We start from the raw sequence: 16,159 nt of genomic DNA on the forward strand, positions 1-16,159 counted from the left end.
TGCTGCTGTGTATTTAAGAGCATCAGATATGCCATTAAAGCACCACTTCAAAGGCTGCCTTCTTCCAGGGAGGCCAAGGGAAGGGAGACAGCACTGATTCCAGAGTGACATTCCAATCTCCCAATCTGCCGAATTGGTGGCTTTTCCCACAGGCTTGGGTGTTCCCAAGAGCATGGCTGGCTGCCCACGAGGGACACGGGGCTGTGAGGAAGCCATCCTAGTTCCCACAACCCAGTTAAGTGTGTACCTGTTACTATGGAATTTGGTGCCATCTGTGGTTTCTCCCACAAGCAGAATTAAACTTACCTCCAACAAGAGCATTTGGGGACTTTCACATGATTTCTACGACTATATCAAATCTCTAAACATCCCCTGCCATCCGTGAGCTCCGGATGCCTAGGAAGCTCCCCAGGCTTGTCAGTGTGAGACACAACACACTCGTCCTTCATGACCAGGTGACAGTGTCACCTCCTTCTTCACAGCAACCTGCTGAAGACTGACGTAACCACGTCACCGTGCAGGCTCCTACTTCAACATTGGCTTCCAATAAACTCTATGCTGGGTGAACAGGAAACTCATTGTGACCTGAGTTTCTGAGACTCTTAACACTTGTGCGAGAGGAATCGAATGTCAGCGAGATCTTCTGCAGCATGAGCACAAATGAAAACTAGTGATGGGGTCAAGTCTGGGCTTCCTTTATTTGACCTCGGTTTGCTTTATTTTATTTAGGCAAACTTTTTTGGGAGGCATATGGGACCATAAAATCCTTACCTTTTAAAGGAGCCCATTGTTAGCAGTTTGTTCATCACAGCTCCCTCGATCTCACCAAAAAAGTCTCCAGTCTATCGGGAGGAAAAGAAGACATGTGAGGATGAGTGGATGAATCATGCACCAAAACAGGAGAGAAATGGACACAGTCTGTGTCCTGGAACTGACAGGAGCCACAGGCAGGTTTTCAGGACCCTTGCTGCATAAAAGTGGAGAAGGCTTTAATAGTCATGAAAAGTCAAGAGATTACAGAGCCAACTAGTGGGTAGATGTTAACACTTCCCCTATACACAAGGGGTTGGACTGCAGCGCAGAGGACATGTAATGGAGGCTGAAACTAAAACATGCATGCACATACATGTGTGTGCGTATACACACAGACACACAATTACGCAGAGATGGGGTAGGCATTAATCTGTACATAATCCCCTGTGATTAAAATGCTACTTCATACAGGCAGGAACAGGCTATGAAAGGGTTTCCTCAGCACTAATAAAAAGAATCATTTATAATTCTCAGATGACCTGTTCAGGGAAATATAGCTGTCTTCTTTGTTGGCCCCATAAATTTCCTGCAATTGAGAATCCGTCCTTTCTCAAAATCACTTTCTGAGGATCACTATTGTTTTTGTCCATAGGCAGTTAATATGTTAACCAAAAATAAGACTATTCAGTCCTTTAAAGAGACAGCATGGCCAGTCAGACTTCTAATGGTCCTCTCCTACATCTGGGATCATCTTCAGGATGTTCAAGGCCAGTAATTTTTTCCCACCACCAGGCTAATAACTTTGCAAGTCTAGTTCTTAATGCTGGCCAAGATTTTCAAACTTTGCATGGTGGAAAAGTAAGATTGACATCCTCATGCATGCCCTCTTGACTTCTGGAGCCACTACCAGGTGAGGTGTCCCGGGGGAGGATGTATGCAGCACAGAGGAACAGGGCTGGTGGCAATAGCTTTCTTCTGCCAGCCCCCTGGAATGAATCGGCGTGGACCCGTACAGAACTCCCATCTCTACATTGGGTGCTCTGAAGACTTATAGCTTGTGTAGGGGTGAGTGGAGGGTATTACAATAGGAGTCAAAATGACATAAATTCCTTAGGCTTTGTATTAAATAAACACCAATTCTATGGGCAAAGGGAGGATGATTGGTGGGATTACACCTACGGTACATCTTACAAGGGTACATGTGAAACTTACTAAATGTAGACTATAAATGTCTTAACACAATAACTAAGAAAATGCCAGGAAGGCTATGTTAACCAGTGTGATGAAAACATGTCAAATGGTCTATAAAACCAGTGTATGGTGTCCCATGATTGCATTAATGTACACAGCTATGATTTAATAAAAAATAAAATAAATAAATAAACCCCAATTCTATTGCAACTGAGTGGCCTCATTTACACCCCAGTTTTACGTAGCTAGGTATATGTACGTATGTATGTGTGTACATACATATATATAGACTTCAGCAAAAAGTTAAGAAACAGAGGGAGAAAACTATAGAAAAAACCATTTCTCTGGTTGAATATTGAACACTTCCTTTCTTACTGTAGGGAAACTTGGAAAACTTTTGCAATGCAGTGTATGTGCTGAGGCTAGGAGCAAGAAAAACATTTGTATTTTGCATGTGTAAATATGCCAGTGTCAATGGAACTGGTTGTTAAATGGAGAAGAATTACCCTAATCGGGGTGCACCGAGCCAGGCAGTGTCTAACAAGCCCAGGCTGGGCAGGCTGGCAGCCCCGCTGGGTATACTGCATATTTCATGGGGAAATAAAGCAGGGAATTTGAAGTGGCAATGTCTATTCATGGCTGAAATACAGTAGCTGTTGTAATGGTTTGTGGGCTAATCCAGGAATCACCACTGGAAGATATCCCGACATCTTCTCTGCACCCATAACCAGGCTCATATCTCAGCTCTATGTGCCTATGGCAAAAGGGTCAAATTCTTCTTTCGAGGTGATGAATTTGGGTTCTGTTTCCACAGACTCTTGAATGTCCATGTTCTTCCTTCTGGCCTGTGGGCACGTCCTGACAGGCTCTCTGCTGTCTCAGGGACTGGCCTCCTTCCATGGGCTCATTCATCCTATCTAGTGTCCATCAACTGCCCAGCGTTCGGCGTTGTTCAGCACCAGAAAAGACTACATGTGGGCATTTTGAGTCTCAATTTTTTGCCCCAAATGGTGCATTTAAAATCCTATAACATTATCATGAATAAGAGGGGCAATGGAAACACAATCCCTCAAGCTTCCTGGAGCCACTGTTTATAAAGTAACAAGCTATTAATCTCAGACCCTAAGGAGACACACTTAAGGACTGTTTTATTCTAGCTAATTTATTAAATCGTAATGGGCCTATCAAACTGCTGACTACCAAAAATTTTTAAGATTTAAAAAGGACTTTGTTATAAAATATTAGTATCTCCAAATATTAAAGTTCAAAGAAACCTGACATAGTCAACCATCCTCAATTCACAGAGCCTACCTGGAGGCCCAGATGGGTTCAGTTAAGTGCCAATGATCCCAAAGCTTGTTAAGGAAAAGAACTAGCTCCAGAAACCATCGGACTCCCCCACCAGTATTACTTTAATTATATCACACGGCTGAACTTGTCTGTATTTTACCCTCTTTTAATATGCTAACCTAATTTCTAATTGCAAAAAAAGTTTGTTTCAGAAAGTTGGATGGAAAAACCTGTGTTTCTATTACAATACTGTTCACTTTAACTCTCATGTTGATTCCCAAGTCGTGTGCGGATTCTGGTGCTCAACCCCATGACTTGCTTTTTTCCTTCCATCCCTCTCCCTCCTGCTCCCGTACTGCACATGACTCAATCAAATGAAGAATATTACTCAGCTATCTCTGGACCCCTGCCCCTCACTGTTGAGAGCCCAAGTTAACCAAAAATCTGAAAGAAAGCCGTAAGTAATAATCATGTAGGAATACGTGTGTGTGTGTGTGTGTCGGTATATACGTGTAAATGTCAAGTATCAGAAGGAGTGAACTTCCTGAAAGCTGCCCAGACTTTTTAAAGCATCTTCACCCTTGAGGCAAAAATTCTTTAGGTGGCAAGACAACTCTGAGGCTAAGAGTTCTATAAATTTAACATTTTATGAGAGAACAGACTCTGGGCTCTGCCATCCCCACCCCCCACTGGGAGGTAAAAACTCTTCAAGGCCTGCTGAGAGGTGGGTTGTGACATTCTTAGAGGGACGGAAACAAGGTTTTATAATCTTCTGGTATTACCTGGTATTAAAGGGACAAGATCATTGTTTCAAAATTTAACACTGTAATTTGTTCCCCCAACCCAAGCTTCTTCCTTAGAGATGGTAGAAATTTTTCACTCACCTGTGTGTAGTCTTCAGCCACCAGAATAAATCCATTATTGTCTATGAGGTAACAGTTCACAGTCTAAAATTAATGAAAAAGAAAACCAGAGTTTCAGTTTCAGGTCCTCAGATTGCTTTTACACAGAATGATGTACTTCCAACCTGAGACACACCTATTTCTTTGGAAGGAATTGTTTTCAAGGAATTGGAAATACATACTGACTCTAGGAGTGAAGGTCATGTTTCAGATAATCTCAGTGTTTATGCTGCAAAACTAACAAACAAAAATAAACGTTGAACAAGCCTTGAACAACTCAGATTGGAATAAAAATAATATGCACTAAAAAAAAAAAAGGATGAATTACAGGTTGGCTTTCTTTTATTTTCCGTCTTGTATGACCTGACGAATATTTCTCAGGAACAAAGTGATCAGAAGCCCCTGGCCCAATATTCGTGGCAGCAGAAGTGCAGGCTGTTTTGAAAGCAAAACACCAGCACAATGTCATTACTCTAATGATGTATTAATGAAAACACCGTGTTAGCTTGAAGGACCATCAGGGGACCAGGTAATATTTTTTAATTTGTTCATAGACTGAGGCAGGGGGGAAGGGGCAGACTTCTGTTAAAGGAGCCCCTCAGGCCTCCTAAAGTTTTTCAAACTGTGTTTTTAATTGGGAGCTGGATTTGGGGGCAGGGATGTTAGCTTTTGGTAGCTCAGACTTATAAATTGTAGAAAGCAAGGTAAGCCCAAACCTCCGCTTCCCCCACACTACTTTAATCTCAAGTGAATGATTTGCTACAGGCTAAGTTTTAATTACAATGCTGTGGAGTTTAAACTTAAGGTTTAATTCCGTCCTTGATGTAACTCAGTTTCTATTTATTGCAGCTTTACATACATACCAACTGCAACATTTAATTTGTAACATATCTTTACTTAAGCTAAATTCCGCCTAGCTCCAGGCCACCAAAGGGCTGCTGTTTTCTGGGACCTGTGCCTGTCCAACAAGGCTGGTGCCACTTGGGCAGAAGAGGACTAGTGAGTTGGTCAGAAGGTCCAGCCTTTATTACCCGACAGGGACTGTGCAGAATCAACCTGAACTTGTAAGCCTCTTTGGCACCTTTTACAAAAGAGTTGGCTGCTCTGGCGAACAACTGAGCTTCTCTCAGTTATCCAAAGGGTCAGATAAATTATTTGTGTACATCTATTCACACTCTTGTTATTTGAAGATACTCTCGGATTCAGGGTTACTACTAGTCCTAGAGGGAGTCTTGATAAACTTTCTCCAGCCTCAGGAAATAGCAGTATGGACATAATGTCACAGAACTGGGGTTTGAGGTCAGTTTGGTCAAGTGGTATGGAGGTATCCTGGACTCCCTGAGCATAGCAATTCTTAAACTGATGTCTGAAACCAACAGACTCAGTCAGTTATACCCTAGGGGATTTTCTGTATGTACCCACAATTTGTTAAGGAACAATCGATGGAAAAAGAAGAAAAACAACAAAAGCCCATTAGGCTAGAGTCTAAAAATATACTTGATAATCCACTCACTTTGATGAGATTTGTCTACATTCTACCAGACGGTGAAGGGAAGAGGCACTGGAACACAGCCAGCCAGCCCAGGCTCCTGGAGGACAGTTTGCCTAACCTCGCATTTCCCCTAAAGAAGCCTCAATTTTGCCCCAGAATAGTGGGCATGTTCTCCAGGGCATGGGCTGGAGAATAGCCTTTATTTCTTCTACACTAAGTATCAGTTGGCATTTATTTCTTGGATCAGGCTTCTAGTCAATGTTTTTTCAATTCGCTTTCCCCCTCATATTAGGATTCTAGGACAGGAATTTGGCAGTAGAGAAGATGCCTTACTGTACTTGAATTTCAAGGTTATGCTAAGTATAAAAAGACTTGGTCACTCTATTATGCAAGAAACAAGTGCTGCCAGCTTAGGATTTACAAGTCATGGAGAAAATCACAGGTCAAAGGCAGGGTGCTGTGTCTCTGAGGTAGACCTGAGTTAGATTCTGTAAAGTGCAATTAGTTTTCATGATAAGAAACACTATTATTTTGACTACATTAAACAGTAGAAGGCAGATACAGTGGCCAGACAACTTCTTAAACAGACCTCCTAGTCAACAACAACTTGGATTAAATTATTACTGAGAAGGGCAGTGGAGTGGAGTAAGGCCACTGGAGTTAGGGGAGCAGTTTGGGGTTTGTAGATTAGTTGGGACCGAATTATCCAGAATCCGGACTGTTTTTTTTTCTTCAATGCCACTTTTAAGTTAATAACATTCAATTGCCTTCTCCAGTAAAAGTCCATAGAAGATATATTTTCTCAACTTTCCCTCACTGTGCTACTTTCCTTCTAAATTAAACCCAATATCCTAGATGAGGTCTTTCTGCCATCCTGTCCCAAGGCTGTATGAACAGGTTAAAGGGGTTGGAGACACCAGCGGCTCTAAGGTTTAACAGACACTGTAAGCGCCTACACACAGCTACTTTTGGCAAAACATCTGGGGATAATGTTATAAAAAAACGCAGAGGTAAAGGTGGGGAGGGAGACTGAGAGAAGTCGACGTAAAGATCTCTTTCTGCAGCTACTGAGAAGGCTGATGACTGAAGTTAAAGCCCAAACACAGGCCATGGGGCTTGGGTAGTCTCAGATGGAAGGAAAGGAATGCTCAGGAGTGAGAAATCATAGCACCAACCTTGTGTTCACTGCAAGGTGGTGTGAGCCTGGAGGCTGAGATGCCAGCTTTACGAGCTTTAGAACACAGTGTGACCTGGAGCAAAGTCCTTTGACACTGGGAGTCTCAGTTTTCTTATCTGAAGTGGGGAAATAGCAACAACAGCTACTCCACAGGCTTGTAAAGAAGATTAAATGGGAGGGTCCACTTTTTGCACTGTGCACAGTGACTAGTGCATATTAAGTGCTCAAAGAACATGTGCTCACGTCTGGGTGCCATTTTGATAAGTATCCTCATGATACAATTGCTCCGTTTCTCAGAATGGGGAGTGTTACACAGTTCACAGCAAGCGTCCTGGAGGCAGGTTGGGTGAGCTTTGCTGCTTTTTGTTTTGGAGGATGACTTAGTTTATTTTGATTAGTGAAACAACACACTTAAAAAGCCTGGTATTGTACTGTCTATTGTCTTCAATTGTTGTGTGTGTGTGTGTGTATGTGTGAGAGAGAGAGAGAGAGAGAGAGAGAGACAGACAGACAGACAGACAGACACGGACAGACAGACAGAAACTGGGTTCTTACATCTGAGGATGGGGCTCAGGAGGAATCTCTCAATCTCAAGCACATAAAGATGCCACACTTTTCTACCTTGTCTCCAAGTCTCACAATCTGATCTCTGATATTTCAGTTGTGGAATATACTGAACCTTATTTTATATCACTTGTTATCTCTTTTCATTATAGACTAACTATCTTTTGAACAAATGTATTGAAGAGGGATTACTTGGGAAAGGTGAGCTTGGGAGGGGCCGCCTGTGCCCCTCACTTCAACTGCTACACAAATGACCCTCAAACCCACCACTGGCTGGCTGGGTGGTTAGACATGCAGGCATCTGGCTGCTTGGATGCAGCTTGTCATAATTTAAGCAGCTTTTCGGATTCTACAGGAAATGCCCACAAAGCCTTACAAATCGTACAGATTAACAGAGAAGTTTAATCTCTATTCCTCTGGAACAAGAGAGGGTAGAGTGGATTTTGATGGCGTACGATCCTCTCACTGCCCTCTCGCCTACTCTAAATGTCTCACCTCCCATTATCTCTGCTGACTACTGGTGCTGTCATCAGAGATGGTAGCTGTTGGGAAGGTGAGTGGGGAAGAGGACGGTCCCCGTGAGGGAACACTAGTGCTCATGGGCCGGACTGAGACCAGAGGTGGGCATGGCCTGCCTTCCTCCCTTCTGTGCTTGTTTTCTTGACCGTGATAGCTCGTTGCCACCTCGGCGCCTGGGCAGTGACGTTCTCTGCCTGCAAAGCTCTCCTTACGTTTTCGGCATTGTTTTCACTGTATCTCCTTCTCCATCTTTGGCTGACTTAAACATTACCTCCTCGGGGAAGCCTTCCCTGACCACTACATATTAATTTACCCCACAGCATTTATCACAGTTGATGATCATTTAAGATTATCTCTTCTGCCAACCGCTAAGCTCCAGGAGGGCAGGGGCCATTTCTGACTCTGCTCCCCATGTAATCTCCAGGGGTCAGCTGGGCACCAGTACCTAAGAACAGCTTAGTAGATAAGTCTTGAACGAATGAGTGAGTGCATGAACTGTTGCTTCACCATCTCTGAAGTCAACATTCGCCCTGGGTGGAATGGCGTTCTGTAAAAGTCTTTGGCCAGAGCCATGGCCAGATCCTCCAGGTGCCATGGCCCAGGCACAGCCTGGGCCACCCAAAGATGCACCTGTGCAAGATGGGAAGGCATCCAGCCATCCTGACCAGCCCACAGCCCTCTTACCAAGGCCCTAGGGGTGCCCCCATGAGAGAGTGGATCAAAGGCATAGTACGTCTGGTAAGTCTAAGGCAGTAAGACCAGGCCCTCAGTACAGGAGAAGCCAGAGCAGGGAAACTTAATGAGCCCCTACAGCTGTTTTCAATGGGGATCTGATCATTTGAGGTCAGTTGGGAGAGAGGAAGGACATGGGCTCATATGCCTAATTAAAAGTTATAAAAAGAGAATGACACATGGAAAGAGTCTGTTGAAAGAGTGGAAAGGGGCCTTGGTGAGAAGGCAGGGCTGGCTTTGCATTTAAAACAATGTCAATTGGTTGCCTGGAGCCAAAATGTAAGAGTCAAAAAGGAAAAGGGATGCCAGTTGCAAAGTACAAACTGGGGACATTTGATCATCAGATCAAGTTCAAAAATCAGGGCAAAGTCAAGGCTTAATTTTCAAAGTATATGAACCTTTATGTGACATTTGGATGGGGATTTATCCCACTGATTGCTGAAAGAGTGTCACTATGAAAGACATCATAGCCTGCGCTCACTGCCCAAGGGACACTGTCACTTGCCTAAAGTGTATATACCATCACTGTCTGAGCAGTTTTAGATCCAAGTAAACCAATTCTAAAGGAAGAAAAAGTCTTCAGAGGTTGTTTTTTTCTTTAGTTTATAGCTAACAGTTATTGAGTCCTTACCATTGCCAGAACTCTTGTCCTGCAGTGTTCATAGCTCATCTCACCATCTTCATCATTACTTCCCTATCGCAGTTGATGATCACTTAAGTTTATCTCTTCTGCCAACCACTAAGCTCCAGGAGGGCAGGGGCCATTTCTGACCCTGCTTCCCATGTGATCCTCTGTGAGGTAGACACTTCCATCCCTACTCTGTAGCTGATGAAACTGAGGCACAGAGAAGTTCAGACACTTGCCCAACGTCATAGAGCTCTTCACTGTCAGAGTCACAACATGAAGCTAACAGTATAACTGCGTAGTTGATGCCTTTACCCACCATGTTATGCCACCTGCGAAATCAGTCATTGAGTAACAAATATACACCAGACATTTCTATGACAACTCTAAGCAAAGATCTGCTTCTTATTTTTTTATGTGAGGATGCTCTGAACAGTGTGGCTTACAGGAAGATTGCTGTCTCTGGCTTTATTCATCAAATTATTTAACCAACTATCCATTGATCTAATCAACCAACCAACCATCACTCAACCAACCAATGAGTCAACCATCTAATTAATTGACCAACTATCCAAGCTACCTTATATCCCACCAGACAACCAACCAACCATCTACACAATCAACCAACTAACATGCCAACCATAAATACTGTTCATGTTCTTTTACTATAAATTGGGAATTAGTAGTTATACTAAGTAAAAGTGAAGAGCTTCACACAGGACCTCATGACACTGATTAATCAATATTATTATTGAGTTGTGTTGTTCTTTATCTGAGAACCCCAAGGAGACAATAAATGTCTCAAAGACAGAGGACAGGGTTAAAGCCCACTTGACTATCTTATGAATGGTAACCCTGAACTTACTGAAAGGGTGTTGAAAATAAAACTTCACAGGATGCTCCCTCCTAGGGGAAAATAATTTTTGATTTTTTGTTAAGAAAAAAACTGGGCTTCTACTAAAAACCGCATTAATTGGATTTTGTGCTTTGGACACTGTGATTCATACAATTAGGATTTTTTTTTTTTCCAGCCAGCAGCCAGACTTTCTTGGACTGAGCATTTTGCGTTTAAAATAATCCTGAACTCCCTTTTATATTTCTATACTTGTTTTTCCTTTGCCTCTTTTTAAAAAATCTACTTCTAATGTATATTTTCTGGGTTAAAATTATGTTTGATCAAGATTTCTCAAATCTCTTTGGCAACCAGAAGACTATAAATATATGATTATTTATAAGGTCTAACCTATGTACTGGCCAATATTTAACTAACACAGAGAAAGAAAGGCTATGTAAGCTGGAGTGAAAGGTCTACCATGCCTGTCTATACTTGTTCCAACAGATGGGGCGGAAGGTATACGGGATTGCATGTTATAAAAACGTAAGTTAGATGGAAAAACTTTTGGCAGTAGCATAGTTTTTTCTGTTACTGTTCATGTGTGGGAATGAAATTCCTACTCCTAAAGGATGGAGGTCTGGGAAGAGAGGGCGGGGACAGAGACGGGAGCACGGGATATAGGGGAGAAACACCAGGCTAGAAAGAAAAATTTTAAGTTTCAGAGTTTTCAACTACTAGATTTTTTGCATGCTTAGTACACAAAATTAACCAAGTCTCTTAATTTTTCTTTCGTCCTCAGTTTTCTTATCTGCAAAATGGGCCACTAATTTCTACCCATTAAGGATGGAAAGTGATAAGGCTTGCTTAGTACACGAAATTAACCAAGTCATTTAATTTTTCTCTGGTCCTCAGTTTTCTTATCTGCAAAATGGGCCACTAATTTCTACTCGTTAAGGATAGAAAGTGATAAGGCATGGTGGGGAGGAGCTTTGATAACTGTGATGTGAGCTTCAAACGGTAGTATCTTTTGTTTTGTTTGCTACAGAATGTCAAAATTCTAATGGTGCTGTTTACGAGACATTTGGAATACATTTCCAGCTTTCCTAAACTATCTGATTTGGGGGGGCTGGGGGAGCAGAAAACAAGAAACAAAGCCCAAGTCCTTCTTTTGGAGATTGGACCAGAGTTATGTGTTGACCTGCCTCTGTTCATAGTGTATTCCCTGTCCAGAAAGTGCCATCTGTCACCTCCCCTTCCTTGGCCAGGGCAGAAACAAGACCAGGAGGCCATCATACCTCATCATCGCAGCTGATGGAGCATTTGCCATCCAGAGAGGCGCACTGTGGGGCGGGGGGAAGCAAGGGGAAACATGTTACTACATCACTTGGACATTCCAGTGTCTGCTGTGGCTGCCACTTAGCTATTCAAGGACAAACTATCAAAGTCAGGGCCTGTAAAGCAAATACCACATTTCATCCAAAAAAAATGCTCCAGGATGAGCCTTGCCCACCTTCTTCTCTACAATCAATATTAACTCAAGACAGTAATAAAAAAACACATGAAACAATTTTGGGTGGGGGTAAGCTGGCTCCTTTTCATCTATTTTAATTTATGTTGTCATTCAGTTTTAACAATATCTTTTCAAGATCTCAAGTCTTTAGGTAACAAGAATTATGTAATTATTTAATTTTAAATTAATTAATTCTCAGCAACTTAAAAAGCAAACCCTGTCATTACTCTTACTTTGTAGTTTCCTAAAGTATCTTAATTTAAGAAATGATAAACCGTGTGACATTTAAAATTGGGCAGATGAAGGCAATTTATCAGGTGCCATTTTTACCAAATTACTGAACAAATACCACTGAGATTACTCATTACAGACAGCACCAGCGAAAGAAAAGAAGGCTCCCAGATTCCCCAAGGTAGAACAGCCCAAGAAAGCCTTCTGGCCAAGGAAGGCAGACTCAGGCTTCCAGCTTCCACAAATCTGGTTATGCAAAGGCCTTCAAAATTGCAATAAAGACATTCAGCAACACATAAGCAGGTACCACAACAAGATTAGGAGAAAGTCACTATGAAAATCTCACAAAAGGTTCCAAGATTTAAAAGAAAAACTCCTTTGGAAGGTCACTTTCTTGATTCACAATTAAAACTGTTCCTAGGAGCAAAGTCCCTTCTTTGCTCAGCATGGTGTCTAACATGCTGACAGTCCTTTATTTTTCAGTAAAATGAAAGGTAATCTGAGCAGCTGACAGCTGATTTTACAAACATGCATCGGAAATCTGGCACTTTTAGGCTCCAGGTACCCAAATGGGAACACCTGTATAATAACAGCGTTGCTAATGCTGATTATAACTTACCTGTCTGCTAGCAGTCCAGAACTTCCTTTGGAAAAATTCAAGTTTCATCTGAATGCCTACAGCTGGGACAAATTATAAACAAAACAAGGCATTAGAGATCTCTTTACACAATTATTTAAGATTATCACTGAAAATTATCCGTCATGGTGAGAAGCTAATATAGGCCTATCAGATAAAATTTACCTTGAAGCATACAACTAAAACATTTTATCTCTCAGGCAAGGAATGCTCCAGGGTACCTGTATTCACAGAATTCTGATACAGAACAAACTGAGCATAGGGCAGATGGCTCTTTGGAGACACACCACTGTAGTGTTTCTAGACTCCATACACTTGGGGGTCCTGCACCCCAACCTGACACAAGCTAAAAACAGGAATGAACATCAACAACCGAAAGGATATGTGTAAGACGGCTGTTTCTTCATTCCTGTTTCAGCTGTTGCTCTATGAACTTGTATACCTAAAATGTGTACTCTGCATGTGTTTTCCAGACACACAGTTTGAAAGCACTTGTCACCAGGCTGGTATTTGGAAGTGAGTGACTTTACTATCATGGGACTCAGCTGGTCCCCTAGAGTCCACATCTCAAGGTTCTTCTCTGTCTAGGAACTCTGGCAAAAGGACACAATTCTTTTTTTTTTTTTTAAAGGTATTTACTGCTCCGTTTATTTATTTATTTTTGGCCGGGGCTGGGTTTGAACCCACCACCTCCAGCATATGGGACCGGCGCCCTACTCCTTGAGCCACAGGCGCCGCCCAAAAGGACACAATTCTTTTTTTTTTTTTTTTTAATTTTTTTATTAAATCATAACTGTATACAATGATATGATTATGGGGCATCATACACTCACTTCATAAACCATTTGACACATTTTCTTTATGTGTGGAAAGCTTATTCTAGTAACAGACACTAGTGATAGAAACGTATAAAAAAGGAAGAGGTTAAGAAAGTGACTTGAAAGCTTGGGAAGCAGAATTTGGTGGAAGCTCAAAACTATGACATGAACAAGATCACCCTATTTTTCTCCATGAAGCCACAGCAATATAATTCTTGAAACCATTTCAGAGGATGAGAAAACTATGAAGAAGTTCCAAAGAATGAATCTCTGTAGGACATGCTGACTCTCCAGTGGATGCCATGTACCCCAGTGCAGCTTTGCAAACTTACCGCCTATTGAATCTCCGCAATAATTGCCATTTCTGCAGACCGCCAGTACAGTTATTTATCTTTCCACACTTCTTTCTTTTGCTTAAATTCTTATAGTAACCTCAATGACACCCCCCAAAATACACAATTACAAGGGGAAAAAAAGTTCACTTACTTATACACTCTTAAATTTTTTCATGTCACCTTTTCTTTTCTTTTCTCTTTTCTGTTCTTTCTTTTTTTTTTGAGACAGAGTCTCACTCTGTTGCCTGTTGCCCGGGCTACAGTGCTGCGGTGTTAGCCTCGCTCATGGAAACTTCAAATTCCTGGGCTCAAGTGATCCTCCTGCCTCAGCCTCCCAAGTAGCTGGGCCTATAGGCACAGACCACAATGCCCAGCTAATTTTTCTGTTTTTTATAGTAGAGGTGGGGTCTTGCTCTTGTCCAGGCTGGTCTCAACTCCTCAGCTCAAGTGATCCTCCCACCTCATCCTCCCAGAGCGCTAGGATTATAGGCATGAGCTACTACACACAGCTGCATGTCACCATTTCTGACCTCCCACTTGGGTTATCCTTACTGTGCTTATTTCAGGAACTCGGAGATTCATAAAAGTCTTACCCTATCACCCTTGTTAACTATCAAGAGCATTTCTACTTCCTAAAGAAATTGTTGAAACAAGCCTGAAGAATGAAGGTTAACTTGACATTTGTCTTTGGACTCAGAATTTCAAAGTTGAGGATTAGAGCAGAGCTGAGCATGGCCAACGTATGCAGAATGTGAGCGGTCTCTGAAAGGAACCATGTCAGCACTCTGAGCTCATCCTGCTCTCCCAAGTGTCCTCTCTCTTCTGAGCCATAAATCCCCCAAAGCAGGGACTATCGTTGCTCCTTGCCGGACCCCTGCCCCCCAGAATGTTGTTAAATACTTGCTTTTTTTAAACCTGTAGGTGATGTAACCTGCAAGTACAGAGAAGTGTGGAAGAGTAACATCTGTGTGAATTAGAGTCACACTTAGATAAAGGGTTCTTCAGGGGTGGCCATCAACTCACTAGAACCACCTGCAAACTTTAAGAAACAATACGGATAGCTGAGTGCCTTCCAGTCTTTGCCAAGACCATTTAAATGAGAATTTCTGGGGGTAAGGGTCTGGGCATGAGTATGTTTAAAAAGAACCCCAGGTGAGACTAGTGTGCAGCCAGCATTGAGGATGGTTGCTCCCTACTGCTGGCTCTTGAGAGCGACTACAACAGAGGTTACATGGCCAGAATATACCATCAACCACTCTTCCCAGCCTTGGAGAATTTCAGAGACTTGAAGGGAGCTGATTTTGGAGTCTGAAGGTTGTTCTCTGTTTTTCAAATAAATCTTGTGCCTGACAGATCAGGGTGCAGACTGCTGGACTGTGCTCAGATCCACTAGCGAGCAGAGGGGACTGCCTGCCCCCCACTGAGGAATGAGCTTGGAATTAGCGCCTCTGGTTTTACCAAGACAGGCAGGGGCTGGCTGAAACTGACTTCAGGGCCGGGCCCCCAAACTGTGACACCCAATAACTGGTATCTAAACAGAGGGTGGGAAATGAGTTTGCACACCTTCCTCTGTGTCTCTTCACAGACCGCCTCCTGAGTCACTCCCTCAGACAGCCCCTACCAGGCCACCTCTCAGGACCAAGGGTCAATTGCCATGGCCAGCTTCGAGGCCCCACAAGGTAAAGCCTGAGGGTTCCCAGAAAGAGTCATTCCACAGTCATCGTTTCCTGGTCTTCCTTTTTCCCACATCCAGAGCCGCCCTGGTCCCCCGTCATCTCTTGAGTTCCTGCATCCACCACTGCTCCCTTTCTGAGCCCCTGTCTTCACCTCCCTAATGAAGCTAGCTGCTCCCTCCTGGGTGTTTATCCATCTCACATATTTGGAGCCTGCTATCATCTGCCCTGTCGATCCTGTACCCCAGCTCCTCAGAGCGCTTTAATCTTTCCTCATGAGTCAGTCCCTCCATGCCATTAATCATGCGGCTGCTTCTCTCTGATCTCCCTCCAGCACCCTGCATTCTCGCCCTGCTCCCGATGCCCTGAGCTGGACCCGCTTCCCCCCGCCTCACTCACGCCCCTGTCTCAGCCAGGAGCTTGTGGTCCAGGGCCACAGAATGTCCTGGCTGTGCTCCTGCTGGCTGGCCCCTGCCTGTCCAGCAACACAGACCCCCTGCTTCCTGTGGCATGTCTGGATTTGCAATATTTTCACCTGAAAGTCAATATACTCTCCTATGATGAAGAGACGCACCACCCCATTGGTGTCAGCTTCCTGAGCATTTGTTCAGTGCCCTTCCCTGTGCCCAGCTCTGTGCTGAGTACTGAGTGGGATGAGGCCACACACTTCCTCAGGGTCTGGCTGTGCAGCAGCCCCATGGCAAAAGCTGCATGACAGGCATAAACAAAGGGGTACGGAGGATGGAGCTGACCTGACCTGAGGGTGCTGGCAAGAGCTTTGTCTAAGGCAGGGGCATCTGAACTTTTTTTTTACCTCTGTCATACATTGGAAGAATAAGAGATGTCTTGGGCCGCACATTAAATACATAAACTCT

The 16,159-nt window shown here is 43.2% G+C and overlaps 1 protein-coding gene across 2 annotated transcripts in view; it reads right to left on the reverse strand.

Annotated features, from left to right (window-relative positions):
• CACNA2D3 (calcium voltage-gated channel auxiliary subunit alpha2delta 3) overlaps positions 1 to 16,159 on the reverse strand; it is a 913,362-nt gene that overhangs the window by 71,503 nt on the left and 825,700 nt on the right. For both annotated transcript variants that reach the window (XM_053599985.1, XM_053599984.1), the window contains 4 exons: positions 12,441 to 12,502; positions 11,376 to 11,420; positions 4,119 to 4,181; positions 772 to 842 (listed from right to left, as the gene is read on the reverse strand). In XM_053599985.1, the coding sequence (XP_053455960.1) occupies positions 772 to 842; positions 4,119 to 4,181; positions 11,376 to 11,420; positions 12,441 to 12,502 (241 nt within the window). The remainder of the gene's footprint in view (positions 1 to 771; positions 843 to 4,118; positions 4,182 to 11,375; positions 11,421 to 12,440; positions 12,503 to 16,159) is intronic.

This window comes from Nycticebus coucang, chromosome 8 (assembly GCF_027406575.1).
Source record: "Nycticebus coucang isolate mNycCou1 chromosome 8, mNycCou1.pri, whole genome shotgun sequence".
NCBI lineage: Eukaryota > Metazoa > Chordata > Mammalia > Primates > Lorisidae > Nycticebus > Nycticebus coucang.